Source organism: Penicillium nucicola (genome assembly GCF_028828085.1).
Source record: "Penicillium nucicola strain IBT 29836 chromosome Unknown utg000002l, whole genome shotgun sequence".
Taxonomy (NCBI): domain Eukaryota; kingdom Fungi; phylum Ascomycota; class Eurotiomycetes; order Eurotiales; family Aspergillaceae; genus Penicillium; species Penicillium nucicola.
Window position 1 is genome coordinate 2429904 of NW_026643126.1, and position 14056 is coordinate 2443959.

General features: G+C 51.0%; 8 protein-coding genes across 8 annotated transcripts; 6 read left to right on the plus strand and 2 right to left on the minus strand.

Moving 5' to 3' along the window:
* Positions 1–353: 353 nt before the first annotated feature.
* Positions 354–1230, plus strand: N7511_002691 (protein-S-isoprenylcysteine carboxyl O-methyltransferase; the record flags this gene model as incomplete). Its single annotated transcript, XM_057125116.1, has 2 exons — positions 354–1077; positions 1145–1230. 2 exons carry the CDS (start codon positions 354–356, stop codon positions 1228–1230), a joined length of 810 nt encoding a protein of 269 aa, XP_056987275.1.
* A 157-nt stretch (positions 1231–1387) lies between these two features.
* Positions 1388–3626, minus strand: pex8 (putative peroxisomal membrane protein Pex17; the record flags this gene model as incomplete). Its single annotated transcript, XM_057125117.1, has 4 exons — positions 1388–1930; positions 1981–2429; positions 2483–3480; positions 3553–3626. 4 exons carry the CDS (start codon positions 3624–3626, stop codon positions 1388–1390), a joined length of 2064 nt encoding a protein of 687 aa, XP_056987276.1.
* Positions 3627–3911: 285 nt separating this feature from the next.
* Positions 3912–4375, plus strand: N7511_002693 (uncharacterized protein; the record flags this gene model as incomplete). The annotated part of the gene is made up of 2 exons (XM_057125118.1): positions 3912–4201; positions 4255–4375. 2 exons carry the CDS (start codon positions 3912–3914, stop codon positions 4373–4375), a joined length of 411 nt encoding a protein of 136 aa, XP_056987277.1.
* A 264-nt stretch (positions 4376–4639) lies between these two features.
* N7511_002694 (WD40 repeat domain-containing protein) lies at positions 4640–6608 on the minus strand (the record flags this gene model as incomplete). The annotated part of the gene is made up of 4 exons (XM_057125119.1): positions 4640–6043; positions 6106–6306; positions 6355–6470; positions 6521–6608. The coding sequence occupies 4 exons, from the start codon at positions 6606–6608 to the stop codon at positions 4640–4642; spliced, it is 1809 nt and encodes a 602-aa protein (XP_056987278.1).
* A 332-nt stretch (positions 6609–6940) lies between these two features.
* Positions 6941–8588, plus strand: N7511_002695 (putative diacylglycerol O-acyltransferase (DgaT); the record flags this gene model as incomplete). The annotated part of the gene is made up of 4 exons (XM_057125120.1): positions 6941–7163; positions 7216–7256; positions 7307–8303; positions 8365–8588. The coding sequence occupies 4 exons, from the start codon at positions 6941–6943 to the stop codon at positions 8586–8588; spliced, it is 1485 nt and encodes a 494-aa protein (XP_056987279.1).
* A 438-nt stretch (positions 8589–9026) lies between these two features.
* N7511_002696 (MAPEG family protein) lies at positions 9027–9670 on the plus strand (the record flags this gene model as incomplete). The annotated part of the gene is made up of 3 exons (XM_057125121.1): positions 9027–9058; positions 9106–9241; positions 9383–9670. 3 exons carry the CDS (start codon positions 9027–9029, stop codon positions 9668–9670), a joined length of 456 nt encoding a protein of 151 aa, XP_056987280.1.
* Positions 9671–10007: 337 nt separating this feature from the next.
* Positions 10008–10897, plus strand: pyrG (orotidine-5'-phosphate decarboxylase pyrG; the record flags this gene model as incomplete). The annotated part of the gene is made up of 2 exons (XM_057125122.1): positions 10008–10164; positions 10224–10897. 2 exons carry the CDS (start codon positions 10008–10010, stop codon positions 10895–10897), a joined length of 831 nt encoding a protein of 276 aa, XP_056987281.1.
* Positions 10898–11945: 1048 nt separating this feature from the next.
* Positions 11946–13989, plus strand: N7511_002698 (allantoate permease family MFS transporter; the record flags this gene model as incomplete). Its single annotated transcript, XM_057125123.1, has 7 exons — positions 11946–12195; positions 12351–12446; positions 12511–12716; positions 12788–13207; positions 13273–13621; positions 13705–13885; positions 13938–13989. The coding sequence occupies 7 exons, from the start codon at positions 11946–11948 to the stop codon at positions 13987–13989; spliced, it is 1554 nt and encodes a 517-aa protein (XP_056987282.1).
* Positions 13990–14056: the final 67 nt, after the last annotated feature.

Here is a 14056-nt window from a genome sequence, read left to right on the forward strand (position 1 = left end):
AAGGACATTTCGATCCGAACTACACTAGGCACGCGGAGTGATGTGTCATGCTCGGGAACAATAGTAGACGCTAAGATTGTTAAGATTGTTCTCCAACAATGAAACGTCCAGTACTGTATAAATGGTCTTTCGTCGCCGCCAAATCTTTCTCTTAACAAACTCCCCCAGTCTATACCAGACCTCCCAATCTCGATCCTCCAATTGACTCCAACCCCCAAAAAATGCCAGCAAAAACAACCGGCTCCGAGCCAACACCAACCACAACCACAACACAAAGCAACACACGCTCCAGCGAACCAGGCTGGCACCCAAGACACACACGCAGCACCAGCGCAGCAAGCTCCAGCTCCAACATGTCCAACCCCTTATCCACCACCTCTGACTCCTCCGAATCCTCCTCCACCCCCGAAATCGACCTGGCAAACTACCCCACAGGCAAAATGTCCCTCGGCGGCATCTCCCTGCGCGCAATGCTCCTAGGAACAGCTCTAGGCCTATCAAGCAGCCTGGCCGTCCTCCTATCAGCAACAACCACCACCCCGCTCTGGCGCGTCCCCTTCTTCATCGCCGCGCTGAGTCTGTTTCATTTCCTCGAGTTCTGGGTAACGGCACAATACAACACACGCTACGCCACAGTCTCTGCGTTCCTCTTGTCCTCGAATGGATGGGCGTATAATGTTGCGCATGGCTCGGCTGTTGTGGAGTGTTTGGTATCGCATACTTTCTGGCCGGGCCAGTCGAGCATCGCGCGCATGCTTTCGGTGTCGGTCCCGGGGTCGATCTTTGGTGGGCAGGTCTCTCTTTTGTTAGTTGGAGGGTTTGTGTTGCTGCTTGTTGGGCAGGTGGTTAGGACGATTGCTATGGCGCAGGCTGGGGGCAATTTCAATCATCATGTGCAGAGTCGGAGGCAGGAGGGCCATGTCCTTGTTCAGGAGGGGCTTTATCGGGTTCTTAGACATCCGAGTTACTTTGGGTTCTTTTGGTGGGGGCTTGGGACGCAGTTGGTTCTTGGGAATGTTGTTTGTTTTGTCGGGTATTCGCTGGTGCTTTGGAGGTTCTTTTCCAGTCGGATTAAGCGTGAGTACACTGATCTTTTTTTTTTCATTCGAAAGAGTTGATTGCTGACTAGTTCTTTTCTCTGCAGGTGAGGAAGCTTACTTGATTTCTTTCTTTGGCGATGCGTATATCCAGTACAGGAAGGATACACCCGTGGGCATCCCTGGTATTTGATTATTTACGGCTTTAACATATGTCTTTCGAGTAAATACGATGGTCTTTGAATACTGACAGAGCTGGACTCAATTGATTGGAATTCTGGTATATGGTATAGGACATCATCCACCCGTAGGTATGGTGGCTCGATCCCTGGGCTCGTACATTGTCATTATTATAGCTTACTCTCAGGTGCAACACTACCGACAGCACCACTCATGTAAGGCCCACTCTCATCCGACTCACTGGGGGCAGTCTCGGCTCCGAAGAGGACAAGTTCACGTCCCCCCTCGGTGCTCCACCAAGTGACACAGCAGTGAGCACGGTCGACATCCATCTCGCCTCCAGCTAAAGCTTCCCAGAACCGATCAATACATGTATGCCGCATGTTGCGGTCAGCAATTGCATTGATTAGTTGTGCCGCCAGGGGAAGCCACTCCTTCAGATCGTCAACTCGGAGGAAGGAAAGAGAATCAATGAGAGCAAGAGTCAAGACGGCTTGTTCGGAGAGAGGTGGACCTTGACTTAAATCGGGATTTGTACCCTGGGCCGGGAGAAGTGTGGAGGAAGCCTTGAGAGCGCGGTCATGAACGACTTCAAGTAGAATGGATGGCAAAAGAGGTTGGCTGTTCGCTAATGGTGAAGGAGGTGCTGTGATCTGGATGACGGTCTTGAACGCGAGACGGAATTGACGAGCAGAAAGGTTGTGCGGGAAGACCTGCAGGTAATTAGAAGCTTGTTGCCATGCATGAAATGGGTGATACTTACAGCAAATAGGTTATCAATATAGAAGGGGAGGTGCTTTGCTGCTAGTTCCGAGTTATGAGGAATGGCGAAGACGACAAGCACCAGGCTGTGGGCAGCTTCGAAGATTTCCAGAAGAAGGTGGTTTGCACCAGCTGCAAGATATGGGAATGCAGCCGATAGGAGTAGCTCCTCGTTAAGCACAGGCGATAGAACAAGAGGGAAATGCTCCGCGGCATTCAAAAAAAAGAGGTCCAGGCACCGTTCGACTGGATGAGCTGGAATTTGTCCAATCTCGCTGGGTTTGATACTTCGCAAGAAGTTCTCAGCGAGATCTGGGTATTGGGAAAGGATATCGATAGCTGCCAGCAAGACAAATGTCTGTTGCGACGAGGCATTCTGACCGATCCGAGAAGAGATGAAGTACATGTTGCGAAGAATATGAAGTGCTTGCATCGAAAGATATGGTGCACCTAAAGTAGAATATAAGTATGCAGCTGAAAGAAACGGACTAAGAATGACTTACTACTGTTGGCAGCGAGAGCCGGGTCATTAATAGTTCTCCCCAACACAGCTCTGAGTGCGATGACCACTGAGTATAAGCAATTGCGCAACATTTGCCAAAGCGCGGGAAGTGTTTTCTCGCGTGATTCTGCATCGAGGAACTCAGCTTCCTCTGCAACATCAATTTCAGACAATTTGTTTTGCCGCCATTGTACCATCAGGGTTCGAACAAAGTCAGCCAGCTGATCAACTGTGTGGGCAACGATCCTTGGATCGCGCGCATTATCAATAGAATGTGCAATCAGACGAGAAAGAGGACCTAATGTCGACACAAGCGGACGTGCAGCCATTGCCGACACAATACTAAAGGTCGGGGAATTGGCCGACCATCGAAATTGTTTACCGGGAGCCTCGACGACATCTTGATCAATAGATCCTAAGAAGTATCCACCCTCAAGACCCTCCGAAGACAAGTAAGCCGATTGAATCATTGCCGGAAGCAAACGATCATAATCAATCTTGCTTCTCTCAAGATCTGACAGGAGCTCGAATGTATAATTCAGCACCATGGTGATACACTGCGCATCGATCCCAGCGTCGGGACTCAATTCCTCCAACGCAAGTTGTGCAGCAGTCGCAAGCGCAGACTCAAGCTTGATTCGAATATTCCGTGGTAAGCCCTGACGATTCTGGCCCTCGAATCCCATCAGGATACCACCAAGCAAGAGGGTATGCCGCCATCGCGGGGACTTATCATCGGCGCCCTCCGCAATAGCCTTAACCCAAGCATCACACTCGATTTTCCGATTCCGTCCGTAGGGTATCCGTGGCTCATCAGTGGTGTCATTCTGCAAGACGGCAATAGCAGCAGTATTGAAGACGCTCAGGATCTTGCGGCAAGCATGAAGGTCGACTGGTTGACTCCAAAGCGAAGGAGCGGTAAGAAGTTGCGATGCGAGAAGTGTCAGATTCAACGGGTTCCCTAGCATAGACAGGAAGCTTGTAACTGTAGGTAGGAGACTGGTGATATAATTAACGTCACATTCACCGTCACGCCCGAGTCCGCGGTCGGAGTTGATAGATAGTACTCACCCAGCAGCATCTTGGAAGCTAGAAGTCGCCTGTAGCGACCGCAGCAGCGTGGCCAAGGAACGTTCCGTCGCCATTGAGAACCAAGCACTAAACAATCAAAATGATACAATGCGCCTAGAGCAGTCAGAGGCTCACATCGCTCAGGGAGGTGAGATGATCAACCGCGGAGAACCCCAGACGCAGCCGAGGTCCGGGTCCGGGCAAACGGTGCAAACAAGCGTCGTCACTGGACTTTCCTTTTCACGCGCTCATCATTTTACAAGTTGAAGCTCATATACGAATACTCAGGCAGCTTGGTTGACCTTTTTCAGTAATGTTTTTATGATCATTAGCAGCAGAAACTGCGCGGCCGCATCTCCATGGCTAATAATCGCGTTCCGATCAACTACGAAGTGCCGGCGTTTCCTTCCTTGTACGATCCCCTTCCGTCGCATCATCATGAGGCCTACTATCTATACTACACGACCGATATTTGGCGCTTCACAATGCTCTGGACACTTGTGTTTTACGCCGCGACTCATCTGACGGTTGCTGCTTGCGCGGTACTGACACATTGCCGCAATTGGAGGTTGATTTGGATTGTACCTGTGGTTTACAGCTTCATTGCGGGGCTACAGGGGCTTTTCGCTGGCAGTATAGTCGGTGTTGTGTAAGTCTTTCGTGTAGACCTTGCAGAGATGTTGGCTGACTTTAGTTTGGTAGCCTCGGGGCAGTGTATGAAGCAGGCAATTTCAGGATGTCGACTTGGTTACCGATGGTATGGGGTGGTGTTAATGTCATGGTGTTGGTTGTCACCAGTTTCCCAATGCAAGGCGGTCTTTGAAAGCCAGCAGAGGCTATGTTGATTCGACAAATACCCGACAAATCGCGGTCTACAGTCTTCAAATTCAATGCGAGACAACGCATATACGGATTCGCAGAATACTCAGCACAATTAACCCATTAGAATTCGAAATATCCGGACACCTATAATACAGCTGGGAAATAATATCTCAAATGCGCCGTTACCCGCGTCAAGATGGCCATGCTATGAGTCCTTTACGCCAAAGCAAATCAATCGTGCATTGCAAACCATAATCGTCTTCCACTATCTCCAATTTCCATCAGGCATGCCGCCGCCCTGCAACCCAGGCAAACCTCCAAAGCCAGGGAAACCGGGATTCTGAGCCATGGCCTGGAGATTGAGATTGGGCGGCATAGGGAAACCCTGGAGCTGCTTTTGCAACTGTACCAAGTCCATCTGTGGCATTCCTTGAGGCATACCCGGTGGCATACCTGGAGGAGGGGGGAAGGGCATTGGCGGGTTAGGGGTGTTGGACTGCGAATGCGCCTGTTGAGTGGACATGAGTGCGGCCAACCGACCGGGATCCATCCCACCCATAGCACCAGCCGCTCCGGGTGGAGGAGGCTGAGCTCCGCCGATACCAGGCAGCAGACCTGGAACATCTGGCGGACCGCTAGGTGCACTTTGAATGCCGGGCAGAACAGGGGGGCCGCCAGGTCGTCGCTGGTCAACAAGACTATCAGCTTCGTCTTGCATCTCTTGTTCCTCTTCTTCGCGCATCTGTTTACGACCGAAGCCACGGTTCCATGTGCCTTGGGCTTCGGCGGCTTCTTCACCGATGTGGAATCGGTCTTTCATGTAACTAGTCTCACCAGGTCGAGTCCGGGACCAGAATCGAGTAAAGTTATCTTTAGATCCCGAGGCCAGAATATGGCCTAGAGGGTGCCAGTCTAATGACCAAATCGTAGCCCCATGGGCGTATTGAATCTTGTGAGCTGGGTAGATCACTTGAGCAGGTGTGTTCGCCGGGTCTGGGCTATCGTAAGGGGCCACAGTGGGGATGACACCACTGGGCAGGTTGGGCTCATCAAGGAGATAATGGTAAAGTGATCCATCCTCAGCACCAGTCGAGATGAGATTGCTATGAATGGGGTGCCATGTCAAGGAAGAAACCGGCTTCTCGTGGCCCCGTAGAATGCAAATATCGCGCATCATCCGCAGATCGAATACCCGTGCCGTTTGATCACGAGAGGAGGTGGCAAGTAAGTTACTGTTGACCCGCGAAAATCGTGTAGATGTAACGGTATTCTTGTGGCTGTGAAGTGTCGTCAAACAGCGGGCGGTACGCGGATCCCAGAACTTGACCTGGTGATCCTTAGAGCCAGAAACAAGTAGACCTTTCGTAGGGTGCCAATCACAGGATTTGACATCCCAGTTATGACCGGTAAGAGTCGTGTCAGCTGTGCGAGTCGTAAAGTCGAAGATCTTGAGGGTTGTGTCGTCGGACGCTGAAAGGAACTTGGTATCGCTGGGTGCCCACGCCAGATCGCGGACAGCATCGTGATGCGCATCATCAATCGTTTCAACGTTGTTGAAGTTTGGTCTCCAGTACTTGATATCACCTCGTTGGCCACCGGAAATCAACCAGTCTTGACTATGAGCCCATGCAAGCGATGTCACGCCAGCTTGTATTTGATCGTAGTGAGCCTATAACACGAGACCGACCCTGTTAGCAAGATTCCTCTTCCAAGACACTTTGTAACACGCACGTCCATGACCGTCTCGAAGTTGAACGCCGTTCCGTTCCATAACATAAACTCTCCGGTATGGCCACCGGTCAACAGTCGCCTTCCCTCCGGGGTCCATCGCACGACCACAATGGGCTTCTTAGATTTTCCGATAGACTGGTGCAAGTGTCGCACAGGGATCGTATCGACAGCAGAGTAGGGTCGCGCCATCGGGGGGAGAACCTAGCAAGTCAGTCTCTTTGGTTCGGAGTCAGAACCAGCTCAACATACATCAACTGCAAAGCTTGGGCTCGGTCGCTCCGTCTCTAATCGATGTCCTCCCTTGTAGCGCGGCTGGCGAGTGCGCATCCATTGTACCATCGACGAGCCATAATCCGTGACGAGTCCTGGAAGAGCGCGTTAGCAGGACAACTCCGAAAGAAGGCATTGCACGTACGCGGCCGTCGCGGTCCGACTGGACCTTCGAAATTCTTGTTAAACTTTCCAAATTGGCCATCACCTCCGTGCTCATCATAATAAGCCATAACGAAGCGTGTCGAAGATGAACTGAGGAAAGCTCTCAAAGAAAAAAGCGGAGGGAGCTCGGGATCCCTTCTGGCAGTATACGCTGATTGGCCCTGCGCTCTGATACCTGCACCCCCGCCATATTCTATTGACGTTGGGATCTGGACTTTTGTCTTTCTGACTTTCGTTTTCTTTTCTTTTCTCTGTTATGGATAATTGTCATTGTGCCCTGGAGATCTGCTGGTTCTAGGATTTCATATCGTTCGATTCGGTTTGCTCGGAGCTTAGCTTGGGCCTTCGACTCTCCTCAACTTCGCCAACGGTTAACCGCCAAGGTTGCAAGGGTGTCCAAATGGCGTCTCAGACTGAAGCTATCACGACCGCCCGTGAAGAGTCTTTCAATTCTAACAATGGTGTTGTTTCGGGATCCGAGGCGCCGCCAGCAAAGTCCAAACGCAGTAAATATCGCCATGTAGCTGCGTATCACTCAAAGCTACAACATTCCAGTCTCAGTCGAGATGCGGAGGCGACGCCCAGCTTTTTGGGCTTCAGAAACTTGATGGTTCTGGTCCTCGGTACGATTGATCGCGAGAAACCATGCATATGCAGCGTGCTGATCTCAAACAGTGGCGATGAATCTACGACTAATTATTGAGAACTTCATGAAAGTGAGTCAATCAACCGCTCAACATCACGATCTGGGCTAATACACAGGTAGTATGGAGTTCTGATCTGTATCAAATGCCATGACTATCGCAAACAAGATCTCGTCCTCGGCTCTATACTGTACGCATCGGTGCCCTGCCACCTGCTCGTGGCTTACATCATCGAGCTGTCAGCGGCGAGGGCAGCGAAAGAAACAGTAGGTCGCCAGAAGAAGACAGAAAAAGAGAAAGAACACGATCAGAAAGTGTTTCAGTCAACTTGGCCCTACACTGCGTTCCTACACACGCTAAATGCCACCCTGTGTCTTGCAGTGACCAGCTTCGTGGTGTACTTCTACATTCACCACCCAGGTATTGGAACACTTTGCCAACTTCATGCTATTATTGTCTGGTTGAAGAACTGTTCTTACGCATTCACAAACCGAGACCTCCGTCTCGCGCTGCTCAACCCCGCCGCTGACCCCGGCTTACCTGATATCTATTCCTCATGCCCATACCCGAGGAACATCACCATCAAGAACCTGGCCTACTTCTGGCTCGCGCCCACACTAGTCTACCAACCCGTCTACCCGCGCACCCCATCCATCAGATGGTCTTTCGTCGCGAAGCGTCTAGCGGAATTCGTCGGCCTGGCCATGTTCATCTGGCTCTTGTCCGCGCAGTACGCTGCGCCTGTGCTGCGCAACTCAATTGATAAGATCGCTGTCATGGACATTGCCTCGATTCTAGAGCGAGTGATGAAATTGTCGACCATTTCCCTGATTATCTGGCTCGCGGGATTCTTCGCATTATTCCAAGCCCTGCTCAACGCCCTGGCTGAGGTCATGCAATTCGGTGATCGGGAGTTCTACACCGACTGGTGGAATAGCTCCAGCTTGGGTGTTTATTGGCGATCATGGAATCGACCGGTCTACCTTTTCATGAAGAGACATGTTTTCTCGCCGCTGGTTGGTCGTGGCTGGAGTCCCTTGGCAGCTAGTGGCATGGTATTCACCTTGTCTGCTGTTTTGCATGAAATGCTTGTCGGCATTCCCACACATAATTTCATCGGTATGTTCTTCTCTACACAGCCTTCTTGGCACTGTTCACCGGCGGATGCTAACCATGCCAGGCGTTGCTTTCTTTGGAATGATGTTCCAATTGCCCTTAATCGCCCTCACTGCTCCATTGGATAAGGTGAAAGGGGCTCAGGGTAAGGTCATTGGCAATTGTATCTTCTGGGTTAGTTTCTGTCTTGTTGGTCAGCCGCTTGGGGCGCTGTTATACTTCTTCGCCTGGCAGGCCAAGTATGGCAGCGTGAGTCGCATGCGCCCTGATATGCCAACTGTAGTTTGAGATTGTGGTTGTCCATCTTGATCTCTTTGCTGCCTCGGATTTTTTTGATCTGGACCCGATGTTAGTACAACCGCAGTATGATCGTACACATTCAATCTGCTGGTTTTTAGACGCCTGATAATAATCCAGTCTATAGCGCTACCTTTTCTTTTGGTCTGGGCGAGCACGATGCGATCCTTCTTTTGATTTAGGAATGGCAGCACAGTAGATCCTGAAAAGGATACGTATGTATCTCGACGCATACCCCAATGCAATACACTCCCCTATCAACCCATACTCACTTGGTCCGCGTAAACAGAGACGTGGCACGGACCAAAACGGACGGGCAAAAAGATGCCCCGACGGAAGCTGGAGCCCCCGTTAACTCCGATCTCCGCATATAAAGCCAGGTACCAAGCACACCAAAACGCCATCAATTCACATCACATCTCTCCAATCATGGTCGCAATCATTGTTCCTGGCAACTACGGGTATGTGATCACCACACTGCAAAGCTGTGATATACTAACGCGCACAGTGCCGTCATCGCCGTCGCTCTCGGTGCTATCCCTGTCCTCGGCTTCGTCCATGGCATCGTCACTGGCAGCCAGCGCAAGGCTGCTAAGGTTCCCTACCCGCACAGCTATGCCACTATTGAGCAGTGCAAGGAAAACGTATGTACAAATGATTCCCATTGGCCTTTTTCCTCCCCTCCCCTTCGTGTTCCGGAATGCCCTACATTCTACATACTATTCCCTTCACATCCATCCAGACCCAGCGCCCAGATAAACAGGAGTCAAACTAACATCCCACAGCCCCAAGCTGATAAATTCAACTGCGCTCAACGCGCCCACGCAAACTTCCTCGAGAACGCTCCCCAGACAATGTTCTTCACCTTGGTCGCAGGTCTGAAGTACCCCCAGCTCGCTGCTGGCCTGGGCGCTTTGTGGGTTGCCCTCCGTATTGTCTTCCTCCATGGCTATGTCTACAGTGGCCAGGCACAGGGCAAGGGTCGCATGCGTGGTAGTCTCTTCTGGCTGGTGCAGGGTGCGCTCTGGGGATTGAGTGTATTCGGCGTTGGAAAGGAGTTGCTTGACTTTTAGGCTGTCTGCTAGCCATTAGGCTGTATTTCTAGGAAAGACACTCTACGAAACATCAACATTAATATAAAAATTAATCCGATGTTCAAGATGAACATGAACATGAACATGAATACTACTTCGTATGAACGCTTGGAATCCATTCGCGGGGTGGCGGGTCCACTGGCAGAAAAAGTTCCCTTGAAACTGCTTCATTGCCCTTTTTTCTCTTAGACTTGACTCAATTATACTCTGAACGGGGGATTCGTTGACCTACGTAGACACCAATCTCATTTCCGCGCTCAATTCCTCATTCCACAGCCTCTTCTTCACCTTCCCTCTCACCCCCGCCAACCCCGCCATGTCGTCCAAGTCGCAATTGACCTATGGCGCCCGCGCCAGCTCGCACCCCAACCCCCTCGCCCGCAAGCTCTTCCAAGTCGCCGAAGAGAAGAAGAGCAATGTGACCGTCTCAGCCGATGTCACCACGACCCAGGAGCTCCTCGATCTCGCCGACCGTACGTGACCGCATTCCACTCCCACCCTCCCAACCCACAACCCACTAACAAGGAACCAGGCCTGGGCCCCTACATCGCCGTGATCAAGACACACATCGACATCCTCTCCGACTTCAGCCAAGCCACAATTGACGGCCTCAATGCGCTAGCAGCCAAGCACAACTTCCTCATCTTCGAAGACCGCAAATTCATCGACATCGGCAACACAGTCCAAAAGCAATACCACAACGGAACCCTCCGCATCTCAGAATGGGCCCACATCATCAACTGCTCCGTCCTACCCGGCGAAGGCATCGTCGAGGCCCTCGCGCAAACCGCCCAAGCGTCCGACTTCCCCTACGGCAGTGAGCGCGGCCTCCTCATCCTCGCCGAGATGACCTCCAAGGGCTCCCTCGCTACAGGCGCCTACACCTCGGCCTCAGTCGACATCGCCCGTAAATACCCCAGCTTCGTCCTGGGCTTTGTGTCCACCCGCTCGCTTGGCGAGGTCGAGGCTGAAGTGAAGCCCGTGGACGGTGAGGACTTTGTTGTCTTTACTACTGGTGTCAATCTCTCTTCCAAGGGCGATAAACTTGGTCAGCAGTACCAGACCCCTCAGTCGGCTATTGGCCGTGGTGCTGACTTTATCATCTCTGGTCGGGGTATCTATGCTGCTGCTGATCCTGTTGAGGCCGCTCGTCAGTACCAGCAGCAGGGCTGGGAGGCGTATCTTGCCCGTGTTGGGGGTCAGTAGGTGTATCCACGTTCCATATATATCATATCATATATGTAGGTGATTTCTTATGCATCATGAAAATCCTATTTTTGATGGCGTGCTGTGGAAAGTCTGTTTTGCTCTTGCGTTTGCGATATCCTCTGCCCCGGGTGTGTGTGTGTGTGGTTCTTGGGCGCGCACACCTATGTCATGGATCTACACCGTCCACGAGTCTCCTGCAAGGGATTTACCACATGTGAGGAAGTAAGGAGATGAGCTCTTGATCGGCGATTTCCCACGCGTGTAAAGAAAGGTAAAAAACGGAGGGTCCATGTTTCACATCGAACATAAACTTGGAGTTCGATCCTCGCCAAGGATGAATCATGCCATGATAAGCTCCAAGAACTGATCGTAATAGTCAAGCCCAGATAAGAAAAGTGTTACATAGAGAAGCTAAGCCAAGCACTGTGACTTCGTAAACTGCAAAGTTATCCCGAGAGATAAGCGTTAAGGCTCGGAAGCTACGGGGCCGCCACCCGTGGTTGTATAGCGGGTATGCTGGACTGTAGCCGCAAACATCATACCTTTTCATTGACGTAGGATCCCCAGAGTATTAACTTCATATATGCTGTGCATATCCTTCACCGACATCAAAATCTCTCTTCGAACTTTGGACAGTACAGGGGAGTTCCCGGGAGACTGCCGATCCTCACACCCCCTCTCCCAACGACCCAATGAGAACATCCACGACTAACCCCAGATTCTTATCGACTCCACTGTAGATGATGATAGTCGATGATAGGCAGCTCAACTTGGAGATAACAGGTCCATGTGCAGTCCCTCGGCCTTCTCACCGTTTGGGACCTTATTTAGACAGCTCCCCGCTCCTCTTTTTCCTCTTTCTACACAGAGTATCGGGGAACTCACGTTATACTTAAGTTATAACCTTGAGCGTTTGCGATATCTCCCGCGACTAGACTGAGCAGGTCTATTCCATACAGTCTCTGGACTTGACCTCCATCTCTGAAACCTACCTTCCAACGGTCTACCTCCTCTCCACGCTATACATTGTACACAAACATTCACTATGGCCGAAGAAAAGTCAATCGGCATGTCTTCGGGCATAGACCCAGCCCTCGACATTGAACGGAGCAAAGCCATCGACCCAACAATGGAGAAACACTCCCACAACGCAGACGAGGCGATGAAAGCCTTCGACGAGATGCAAGGCGAAGCCATCGAACTGGACGAAGCGACAAACAAGCGTCTCTTGAAGATTATCGATTGGCACATGATGCCTATCATGTGTTGCATTTACGGCATGAATTATTTGGATAGTATGTGTTCCCCGCATCTATAAATCTTGGAAATTACAGACGGAGACGGAAGCGGAGGTGGCGTTCTCGTGGCTAGAGTTGAGGGACTCGGCCAATTCCTCTTGACTTTTAGGATTGGAGTGGATTGATGCTAATGTTTTTTATGTGTCGTTTAGAGACGACGCTTTCGTATGCTAGCGTTATGGGTATTAAGGAGGATCTGGATCTCCATGGGGATCAGTATCAGTGGCTTGGGAGCTTGTTTTATTTTGGTTTGTCTTCTTCTTGCTTGATGTAGATTGTGTGATTATCCAGTTCTTATTAACTTCTACATAGGATACCTTGCGTGGGAATATCCAACTAACCGCCTTCTTCAACGTCTCCCTCTGGGAAAATATTCTGCGGCGTGTATCCTGATCTGGGGACTGATTCTTTGCTGTTTCGCCGGCGTGAAGAGTTTCTCCGGTGCTGTGGCTATTCGATTCATGCTCGGTGTTTTTGAGGCGGCTGTGACGCCTGGTTTTGCTCTTTTGACTTCTCAGGTATGGTTCCTTTTTCTTCTCCATCTTCATCTATATCCAATCCAAATCACCAATACTAACATGTCCTCTAGTGGTACACCAAGTCAGAACAAGGAAGCCGAGTCAACATCTGGTTCTCCTTTAACGGCGTCGGTCAAATCCTCGGCGGAGTAGTAGCCTACGGCATCGCCGTCGGAGCCGAAAAGCACGGCTCAGCAATCGACCCCTGGAAAATTGTCTTCCTAGTAACTGGCCTGCTGACCATTGTGCTGGGCTTCGTCTTCCTGTGGATCATCCCCGATAACCAGCTCAATGCGCGCTGGTTGAAGAAGGAGGATCGCATTCTGGCAGTTGCCCGGGTCAGGGTTAATCAACAGGGTATTGGCAACAAGCATTTCAAGATGTATCAGGTCAAGGAGGCTTTGCTGGACCCTATGACTTGGGCTTTCTTCTTCTATGCTCTGATTGCTGATATCCCGAATGGTGGTATTACCAATTTCTTTAGTCAGTTGGTGAGTGGTACCTCGCTATGATCTGTGATCTATGACTGGATGGGGATGATGCTCACACCATCTAGATCAAAAGCTTCGGCTACGACGAGAAACAGAGTCTGATTTTGGGTGTTCCCGGCGGCGCTGTGGAGGTTGTTGCTTTGCTTCTCAACGGCTGGGTCGGCCATGTCACTGGCCAACGTATCCTTGCCAGTTTGGGCGGTCTTGTCGCCTCGATCGTGGGCATGCTGCTGATTGTTGCGCTGCCCCTGTCTAATGATGTCGGTCGCTTGATCGGATACTATCTCACCCAGGCTAGCCCGACGCCATTTGTCGCACTGTTATCTCTCATTTCTTCGAATGTGGCGGGATACACGAAGAAGACGACTGTGGCTGCCTTGTATCTGATTGGATATTGTGCAGGAAATATCATCGGTAAGTGGATCTAGAATCACAATCCCACGCCGTCACGTCCAGTCAAGTGGATTGTGGGAATATAGTGACTGACATGCCTATAGGCCCGCAGACATTTCGTCCTAAGGATGGACCCCGCTATGTCCCCGCTGAAATCACCATTATTGTTTGCTGGGGGGTGTGTCTGTTCCTGCTGGTCGGGGTGTGGCTGTGGTATCGTCGGGAGAACAAGCGCAAGATGCTGTTCATTGCCCGACCTGAGTATGTGAGACTGGAGAATCAAGAGTGAGTCTTTCCTTACTTTGACTTTGCGATATCGGCGGCTAACTCCCTGCAGGTGGCTTGATTTGACAGACCGGGAGAACCCCGAGTTCATGTATTCCCTGTAACTCCGCCTGTTCCAGGTCTAGTGAGCATTCAGTATTGAGTATTGAGTATTGAGTACTTAGGTTAATT